This window comes from Protobothrops mucrosquamatus, unplaced genomic scaffold (assembly GCF_001527695.2).
Source record: "Protobothrops mucrosquamatus isolate PMUCROS unplaced genomic scaffold, P.Mucros_1.0 scaffold2514, whole genome shotgun sequence".
NCBI classification, from domain to species: Eukaryota; Metazoa; Chordata; class Lepidosauria; order Squamata; family Viperidae; genus Protobothrops; species Protobothrops mucrosquamatus.
The window spans coordinates 35355-45329 of record NW_015388578.1 but is presented as its reverse complement, the minus strand read 5'-3'; the positions used below and the strand labels follow the sequence as shown (position 1 = coordinate 45329).

Sequence of the window (9975 nt, the reverse complement as noted above, 5' to 3'; positions counted from 1 at the left end):
TCTTTCCCTTGGACCAAACTCTACATTTGCATAGCTCCGCCCTTCCTTTGTAAGCGACCACACCCCTCCCTCGGTCCTCAGGCCGCTGGGTTCTTCGGCTTTATAACGGGGAGGCGACGCCTGCGCCTGCGCAGTGGGCGGCGGCCGGGGCAGTGGTTGCCCTGGCATCGGCGAGTGAGGAGGCGGCGGCCGTGTTGAGCCGCCGCTGGAACCTCCCGGAACCCAGAGCCGCCTGCGGTGGGCAAAGAGCGGCAGAAACGCCCGGGGAGAACCGGCTGGAGGAGCCCCGCCAGGATGAGAGACCGTCTGGCTGAGCTGGCATCGGTGAGAGGCTGAGGAGGCGGAGGCGGAGGGAGGGTGACCCCTGGGCAAGAACAGCCACCCCCCGGAGGGGAGGGGGAGAGGCCAATTAAAGGATGCGCGGCAGCATCCCCGGTCCAGGAACGGCGCTCGCTGCTGCAACCTGGCGCCCGCTGCAAAGGAGATGGGCGACGGCTCCCAGAGGATGGAGAAGGCAGGACGATGGGGACGGTAGTCGCCCGCCTTTGGAAAAAAAGCCGCTTTCTACGCTCCCATGGCCTTTTCTTTTATTTATACGTTACATTTATATGCCGACCATCCCCATCCCTGGGTGGCTTTACATTATCTAGCCCAGGTGTGTTTTTCTTCCAGTGAAGCTTTGTGCATTTTTGCATTTATCTCCCAAAGGCGTTCCTCACCCGTAGGGCAGCCAGCTCAGAGCAGCCTCCGGTTAAAAACAAAACAAAACAGCTGGGCAAAGCGAACATTCCCAGGCTGAGGAATTTTGCTAGAGGTGCTTTTTCTAGGGGCATAGATTAGGGATGCTGGTTAAGTTCGGCAATCATCTTCCCTTCTTGTTAACCCTTCTCCCTAAAAAGAGGTTAAATTTTTGACATGAAGTGTTTGACTATTTTTTTTTAAGCATTCGTTTTCTGCTGGTAATGGAAGAGCCTTTGTTTGCTTTATTTTCAAACGGGGCAAAGCAAAGTTGCTTGATAAAATGCAAGTATTTGTGTTATGGTTGCAGGCAATCCTTTCAGCAAAAAGTTTGTGTCAAGTGAACCGGGTGTTTTGAAAACATTGCATTCTGTTTTGCTACTGGCGGGGGAAGATACAAAGAATCAGGGTGAACAAACAACTCCGAACAAAAAAAAACTGGGTTAGACTGATGGGAATTAGCAGCTTTAAAACCTCAGATGTGATAGAGTTTGGGCACCAATGCGTGTGTGTTGTTTTAAAGAAAGCATCTTGCATCAGTGGCGTGCAGATATTGATCTGTCCCTGCATTTAATATGTCCATATTACTAATTAATATTTGAATTGCAATTTCAATCTTCTTACCTGCTTGGAGAAGGAGAGCTTGTGCCTTTGAAAGAATATTTATTTGAAACTGCAGCTTCCACACAGAGGCAGGTATATACAGGTAGTCCTCAACCTATGACCACAATGGAGCCCAACATTTCTGTTGCTAAGCAAGACACCGTTAAGTCAATTTTGCCCCATTTTACGACCTTTCTTGCCACAGTTGTTAAGTGAGTCACTGCAGTTGTTAATTGAGTAACACGGCTCCTTAAGTGAATCCGGCTTCCCCATTGACTATGCTTGTCAGAAGGTCGCAAAAGGGGGAAATCACATGACCCCGGGACACTGCGACCGTCATAAATATGAATCAGTTGCCAACCGTCCGAATTTTGATTACGTGACCATGGGGATGCTGCAAGGGTCATAAGTGTGAAAAATGGTCATGTCCATTCAGTGCCAATGTGACTTTGAACGGTCACTAAATGAATTGTAAGTCGAGGACTATCTGTGTTGTACATTTGTGCATACATCTGAATGCCTGCATCTATGCGTGATACAGCCACGTTTCTGTGTAGTGGGCTTTTTGAGGATTTTCAGGCATTCCCCGTGTTTCTTAGGAGCAGTGTGGCAATTTTTGAGGCAGTGCCATCCTCAAGAGAAGGACGAGGGGGACATGAGAGCGGGGTTCCAATATCTCAGGGGCTGCCCCAAAGAAGAGGGAGTCAAGCTATTCTCCAAAGCGCCTGAAGGCAGGACAAGAAGCAGCAGATGGAAACTAACCAAGGAGAGAAGCAACCTAGAACTAAGGAGAAACTTCCTGACAGAACAATTAACCAGTGGAACAACCTGCCTCCAGAAGCGGTGAATGCTCCAACACTGGAGGTTTTTAAGAAGAGACTGGACAGCCATTTGTCCGAAATGGTATAGGGTTTCCTGCCTGAGCAGGGGGTTGGACTAGATGACCTCCGAGGTCCCTTCCAACTTTTTTTATTATTATTATTATTATTATTATTATTATTATTATTATTATTATTATTATTGATATCCCTGATATTAACAGCAGCGTGTGATTAATTCAGAGGTTGCCGCCATAGCAATCCACCTAATTGCTTGAAGGATTTGGTCTGCCAGTGGGTGCCTTTTTGAGATAAATTTCTGGCTGGGAAACGTTTTAACCGGATCCCAGTTTGTCATCTTAGTTTGTTTTCCTAGAAAGGAAAGGAAGCTCAGCTCTGCATTTCCGGAGCGTTTGAGCAATAGTGCATTTCAAAGCGCCCTGAGCTGGGTGGGCATATAAATATAAATAATATTTTTTTTCTTTTCCAAAGCAGTAATGAGTGAAAGATGACCCCCAACATTTGCAATGAGGAAATGTTTCTCAATTAAAAAAAACAAGGACAAGAAAAAGATTCTCATAACCAAATTTTATCAAGACGTAAAATAGCACTAGCAATAGCCCTTAGACTTATATACCGCTTCACGGTGCTTTACAGCCCTCTCTAAGCGGTTTACAGAGTCAGCTTATTGCCCCCAACCATCTGGGTCCACATTTTACTGATCTCGGAAGGATGGAAGGCTGAGTCAACCTTGAGCCTGTCCGTCGGAATCGAACTGCTGGCTGAGGGCAGTGAGTTAGCCTACAATGCCGCATTCTAGCCATTGTGTAGGAAGGGAAGGGAAGGGAAGGAAAGGAAGGATCACTAGCACTTAGGCTTATATGTCACTTCACAGTGCTTTAAAGCCCTCTCTAAGCGGTTTACAGAGTCAGCATTTTGCCCCCAACAACCTGGCTCCTCATTTTACCGACCTCAATGGAAGGCTGAGTCGACCTTGAGCCGGTGAGGATCAAACTGCTGGCAGTCGGCAGAGTTAGCCTGCGACACTGCACTCTAACCACTGCACCACTACATCCCTTCCCTTCCCACTTACCAATAGCACTTACACTTATATACCGCTTCACAGTGCTATACAGCCCTCTCTAAGCGGTTTACAGAGTCAGCCTGTTGCCCCCAACAATCTGGGTACTCATTTTACCGACTTCGGAAGGATGGAAGGCTGAGTCGACCTTGAGCCGGTGGCAATCAAACTGCTGGGAGTTGGCAGAATTAGCCTGCCATACCGCATTCTGACCACTGCACCACCACGGCTCTTTATCCAAAAATATAAAGAAAAATAAAAATAAAGGTAAAATAGGGAAGGAAAAGAAAGAAAAGAGAGAAAAGTGTAGGGTAGAGTGGAAAAAAAGAAAAAAACAGCACTCACTCGCAACTCCTTTCGGTGTAGTAAAATAAGATAAATGACATGAAACCTCGACTTTTTAACTTTTATATAAGTACAAAAATTCTCCTCTGCAGAAATGTGGGGCTATCAAGAAAGATAGCCAGAAATCATAATGTTAAAATTATTATTTTAACTTTTTTTTTTTGCGTAACAAGAGGCTTGCAGTAGAACTGTTTTGTCGGAATGTTTACATGGCTTTCATTTTGTGCTGTCCAAGGTAATTTGCAAGAACAATGCCATCAGTATTCCTCTGACTTTTTTTTTTTTTGGTATCGTCACAATTGGATATTTGAGTGTGTCTGTGCACTTGTGATATGTTTTTCCTTCCTCTCATTCTTATCTCTTCCTGCGGCAACAAAGAAGCTTTAAAAGGAAAGGGCCGAAGAGCCTTTTGCTTACCCTCAGTAGCTTCAAACACAAGAAAAACTGGTTATTATAGTTGATTCCACAGTTACACAGTTACACACACGGCCAGCTGGTCACCTTTGCTTTAAAAGAACATATCTAAGAAAAATAAGAAAACCGTCTGCGTTTTTCCTTGAAGACTTCAGTAAGAACTGAAGAAGCTTCTTGGAAGAGAAACAAAATGTGTTCAAGGGAAAATGAAGTCCATCTGCCTTTTGACATAGCACCTTCGGGATAACAATGACCAGAATAGAATAGAAAATAGAATATAATATAGAATAGAATAGAATAGAATAGAATAGAATAGAATAGAATAGACAGATTGTAGAATAGAATAGAATAAAATGTAGAGTAAGAATAGAATAAAATAGAACAGAATGTAGAGTAAGATAGACTAGAACAGAATGTAGAATTAGAATAGAATAGAATGTAGAGTAAGGAATAGAATAGAATAGAATAGAATAGAATGTAGAATAATAATAGAATAGAATAGAATGTAGAGTAAAAATAGAATAGAATAGTAGAGAATAGAATAGAATGTAGAATTAGAATAGAATAGAATAGTAGAGAATAGAATAGAATGTAGAGTAAGATAGAATAGAACAGAATGTAGAGTAAGAATAGAATAGAATAGTAGAGAATAGAATAGAATAGAATGTAGAGTAAGAATAGAATAGAATAGAATGTAGAGTAAGAATAGAATAAAATAGAGAATGTAGAGTAAGATAGAATAGAACAGAATGTAGAGTAAGATAGAATAGAACAAAATGTAGAATTAGAATAGAACAGAACGTAGAGTAAGAATAGAACAGAACAGAATGTAGAATAAGAATAGAACAGAATGTAGAGTAAGATAGAATAGAACAGAATGTAGAATTAGAATAGAATGTAGAGTAAGAATAGAATAGAATAGAATGTCGAATAAGAATAGAACAGAACGGAATATGGAGTAAGAATAGAATTAGAATTAGAATTACAATATTGCTGGAAGGGACCTTGGAGGTCCTCTATCTCCACAGATAATCTCAGATTCACTTTCTTGGATCATAGAGAAAGATGGGACGACTTGTTGGGGTTTAGAGCAGCTTTTTCTTATAATTGATGTTCTTCTAAAGCAAACGCGACCAGCTCAGGGTGAAATTTCTGAACGGGTTGAACGCAGCCCAAAGGTGTGTAATTGTGAAAGCATCCCGCTGCTTTTAGCGAGTTTGATCTCCCAGAAGGCATGCATGCGTCAGATTGAACTTTTAGCTAAATAGCTAGGAAAGGTTTCAATAATTGGTGGGGGGGAAAAGCATAATTTATTCTCCAAGGATCACATAGGAAAGTTTTTGGTGCACAAATATTTCCGTTGTGTGTCTGTTCCTGGCTTGAAAAGCTTCTCCTTTGTCTTATGAATGAGTCATAAGAATGAGAAGGCGCAAAAGGCAGCAAACTCATGAATGACATTTTTGTCACCAATCTTTGAACGGCAGGAAAAGGCATCAATTATACGGTAATTTTATTGGGGAAACGAGCGATCAGTGCAAAGGAAAAAAAGGTTGGGTTGAGCTGAGCTTCTGTTCTTTACTAGGCTACTTTGTGTTACAAGCCATAACCATGAATCATTCATCAGAATAGAGCTGGAAGGGACCTTGGAGATCTTCTAGTCCAACCCCCTGCTCAAGCAGGAGACCCTATCATTTCAGACAAATGGTTGTCCAATCTCTTCTTAAACACTTCCAGTGATTAGGCATCTACAGCTTCTGAAGGCAAGCTGTTCCACTGGTTAATTGTCCTCACTATTAAGAAGCTTCTCCTTAATTCCAGGTTGCTTCTCTCCTTGATCAGTTTCCATCCATTGTTTCTTGTCCTGCCTTAAGGTGTTTGGGAATTAAGTTGACCCCCCTCTTCTTTGTGGCAGCCCCTCAAACACTGGAACACTGTTATCATGTTACCCCTAGACCTTCTTTTCTCTAGACTGGCTATACCCAATTTCTGTAACTGTTCTTCACATGTTTTAGTCTCCAGGCGTTTGATCATTTTAGTTGCTCTTCTCTGAACTTTTTCCAAGGTCTCAACATCTTTTTTGTAGTATGGTGACCAAAATTGGCTGCAGTATTCCAGGTGTGGTCTCACTAGGGTTTTATAAAGTGTTATTAATACTTTGCGTGATCTTGATTCTATGTCTCTGTTTATACAACCCAGGATTGTATTAGCTTTTTTGGCGGCTGCTGCACGCTGTGGGCTCATAGTCAAGTGATTGTTCACTCAGACTCCGAGGTCCCTCTCACAGTTGCTGTTTTTGAGCCAGGTTTCACATCTAATCTGTACTTGTAACTTTTGAAAAGGCTTACTCACACAGTGAAATATTTCTGGTTTTTTTTAGCGCACTCAAAATGAAGATGGAGAAGCAACAGTTGTCGTTGAAAGTGACCATTATATGGAAGACTTTTTCCTACAGGTAAAAATCTATGCTGGAAGCAACTTCCTCAATGCAGGTAGTCCTCAACCTATGACCACAACTGAGCCCCCGATTTTTGTTGCTAAGCAAGACAGTTGTTAAGTGGGTTTTACCCCCATTTTACAACCTTTCTTCCCCTGCCTGTTGTAAAGTGATGTTAAGTTAGTGACACAGTTGCCAAGTCAATCTGGCTTCCCCATGGACTTCGCTCGTCAAAAGCTCACAAAAGGGGATCACGTGACACTGCAACCGTCATAAATATGAGTCAGTGGCCAAGCGTCTGAATTTTGATCATGTGACTGTGGGGATGCAGCAATGGTTGTAAGTGTGAAAAAAACAGTCCTTTTTCCAGGGCCGTTGTATCTCTGAACGGTTACTAAATGGAAGTTGCAGGACTACCTGCAATTTAATGTCTACTCCTTTTGGGCACCAGGGGCCAGCTCCGTGGAGAGAGGTTTTTCTGTGGACCGGAGGGTGCGTGCTTTTGTATGCTGCCTGCATCCCACGGATGGGGCTTTGTTTGTTTGTGCGGCCCGGTTGCTGGCATGCCGCGGCCCGGTACCGGTCCACAGACCGGGAGTTGGGGACCCCAGGTCTAGTTGGCCTCCAAAATATTTAGTTGTTTCAGAGCATGTAACTTTTCTCAAGAAAACAGGAAAAATAGTGGATTTGCCCAGAGAACTACAGACTCTCAAGCAGCAGAAATTAAACTCGGTTGTGTTCGGCAGGATTCCCCTGAGTTTTGTAATCCCTTTGTGGGTGCCAAACAAGGGTCACACACCACTTCCCATGCTTTAGGGACGGTCCCCAGTGTTTATCTACTCAAAGAAACGGCTCCGGTCTGTGACACGTCTGGGTTGCCATCAAACTTTTCTCCACCTTAATGCAGGATCTTGTTCATTACGGGTAGTCCTCGAACCCCCAAAATTTCTGTTGCTAAACGAGACATTTGTCAAATGAGCTTTGCCCCTTCCTTTCAGCAGTTGTGAAGTGAATCACTGCAGTTGTTAAGTTAGTCCTGTGGATGTGAAGTGAATCGGGCTTCCCCGGCGACTTTGCTTAGCGAAAGGGGATCACGTGACCCCAGGATGCTACAAACCATCATAAATAGGAGCCAATTGCCAGGCATCTGAATTTTGATCAATTTTGGCCCATGGGGATGCTGGGATGGTCGTAAGTGTGAAAAATGGTCCTAAGTCACTTTTTCCAGTGCCGTTGTAACTTTGAACGGTCACAAAATGAACTGTTGCAAGTCGAGAGACTATCTGTGTTTATTATTGATTGATGGATTGAGTCTGCTTGGATCACACCTACTCTCTAGAGCGCTAAGAGTCAGTGATTTGTGATAATGAAAGATATTTTGCTATTAAATGAGGAGTTATTAGAATGAGAATCAGAATATATTTGTCTATAAAGAAGGAATTTTGGAATACAATGTGTATTTTAGTTATGTGAATTATCTTATAATGAAATGAGGGGAAATTAAGGTTATCCGAAGCTTAAACATTGGTTATAAAAGGCTAAATTGGAATATATAAATTGGAATTAAAATAAAACCCCAAAACAGGACTTGGATATGTATAATTAAAATATTATTGATAAATGTACTGATTGATTGAGCTTTAGTTAGAAATGTATTAACATGAATATGATATAATATTTGTGGGAAATAGTGAGGGAACATTATTGATGAAATATATATGAATGATTTTGTTATTGACTGATTACCCTATCACCACGCTGCTTCCTAAGTATCTGGATGTAAAAATTTGAAAAATTACTAAAACTTGTTTTTTTTAAAAAAGAGTCAGTGATTTAAACCTGCTTCCTGTTGATGCCTTTTCCTGCTCCTCCCAAGGTCGAGGAAGTTAGGAAGTACATCTCCAAAATCTCAGATGTTGTAGAAGAAGTGAGGAAGAAACACAGCGTTATCCTCTCGGCCACGCACCCAAAAGACAGTAAGTTTTTCCATCTCTGCGCCTTTTTAAGTGTGGCCACTTAGGGTACAGAATTACAGAATGACAGAGTTGGTAGGGACCTCTAGTCCAACCCCCTACTCAAGCAGGAGACCCTAAACCATTCCAGACAAATGGCTGTCCAATCTCCTCTTAAAAACTTCCATTTATTTTCTTCTTCTTCTTGTGCCATATCCGTTATCGGATGTTGGCGATCCCGTTTTTATCAGCAGCCGCACAAAAAAGGGCTGCTGAGTTTTGTCCAAACCAATCCTTAGATTTTGAAGCCACGATGTTCTTCTTCTGCCTGGACCTCGTTTGCCTTCCATCTTTCCCTGGAGGATTAAATAGAATATGCCGTATTTTTCTGGGTGTCGCATCACATGTCCGAAATATTCTAATTTTCATTTTTTAATTGTTTTGATGATTTCCCTTGGCTTTCCCAGGCGGCTTATCACCTCCTCATTTCTGATCTTGTCAACCCAGCTTATACGTAACAGCCGCCTGTAAATCCACATTTCAGATGCTTCTAGTCTCTTCAGGTGGCCTTCTGTCAGAGACCAGCTCTCTACTCCATAGAGCAGGATAGAAAAAAATATAGCATCTGACAAGCCTGATTTTCAGTCTTAGGCTTATGTATTTTATTTTATTTTTTTTAAAAAAACACAGGTTGCATGGAAAGTCACAGGGAGTGGCTTATAGCATCTATTAGAGCTAGCATCCAAAAAAAAAAAAGAATTCATAATTTTTAATGTCATAATTGTACTGTAGACAGTATGTTTATTTTGCTGCTGGGGCTCAATTCTGTTGGCTTTGTAGTCCTGTTTATTTCTTGGCGGTTCCTACTCCTGCTACCTGACTGTTCATACCATATTCATATGGTGGCACAGAGCATCCAGAGGGTATCCCATTGTCAAAAAAAAAAAAAATCAGCAAAGAATGATTGGAAAAGCAGCAAAACCACAATTTAGCAGGTCACGATGCAACAGGCATCCAAGGCAACAGATGAAACTTGTGTTGCCTTGACATAAAATCACTAACAGTGACATAAAATGACCACGGGTAACACACTGTGCGTTCAACACAATTGGGAGTAAGCAACACCCACTCTCTTAATTGGGCTATTAAATTGAGGCTTTCCTATATATTTTGGGGGCTCTCTGGTGAGTATATGGCCAAAGACTCAATCCCCCCCAAAATCAATTATTTTTGTGAACTATTTCTACTGACATGGTTCCGAAAGAAATAACTTTTCAAAGAACTTTGAGGCTTAATTACCTTAAAGAATCCTTTAATGGGTTACATAATCCGGCACAAACAAAGGAAAGCCAAAAACTGAAACACCCCCCCCCCCCACCCTAGCTCTCGCGACAAGCACAACTCCCTCCCTCCTTTCACAGTCATCAATCATATGCTCCAATTAAACAGAGGTGTGAATCTTCCTCCCGTCTATTCTCTGTTATTACAGACTGCTGTTGCTTTGACCTTGGCTGTGCTATGCTAAGATAATGTTATTATTCACAGGCATTCCTCCCCCCTCATATGGCCCGCAATGCCTGCTTTTGCTCT

At 42.1% G+C, this 9975-nt stretch overlaps 1 protein-coding gene across 2 annotated transcripts in view; it reads left to right on the top strand.

Moving 5' to 3' along the window:
* The first annotated feature begins 294 nt into the window (after positions 1–294).
* STX2 (syntaxin 2) overlaps positions 295–9975 on the top strand; it is a 25310-nt gene continuing 15629 nt past the window's right edge. Inside the window, exons 1-4 of one of the 2 annotated variants that reach the window (XM_015825148.1) lie at positions 295–324; positions 5533–5548; positions 6393–6451; positions 8310–8409. In XM_015825148.1, coding sequence (XP_015680634.1) covers positions 295–324; positions 5533–5548; positions 6393–6451; positions 8310–8409 — 205 coding nt within the window. Of the gene's footprint in view, positions 325–5532; positions 5549–6376; positions 6452–8309; positions 8410–9975 lie in introns of both variants that reach the window. The other variant, XM_015825147.1, reaches the window with a different exon arrangement.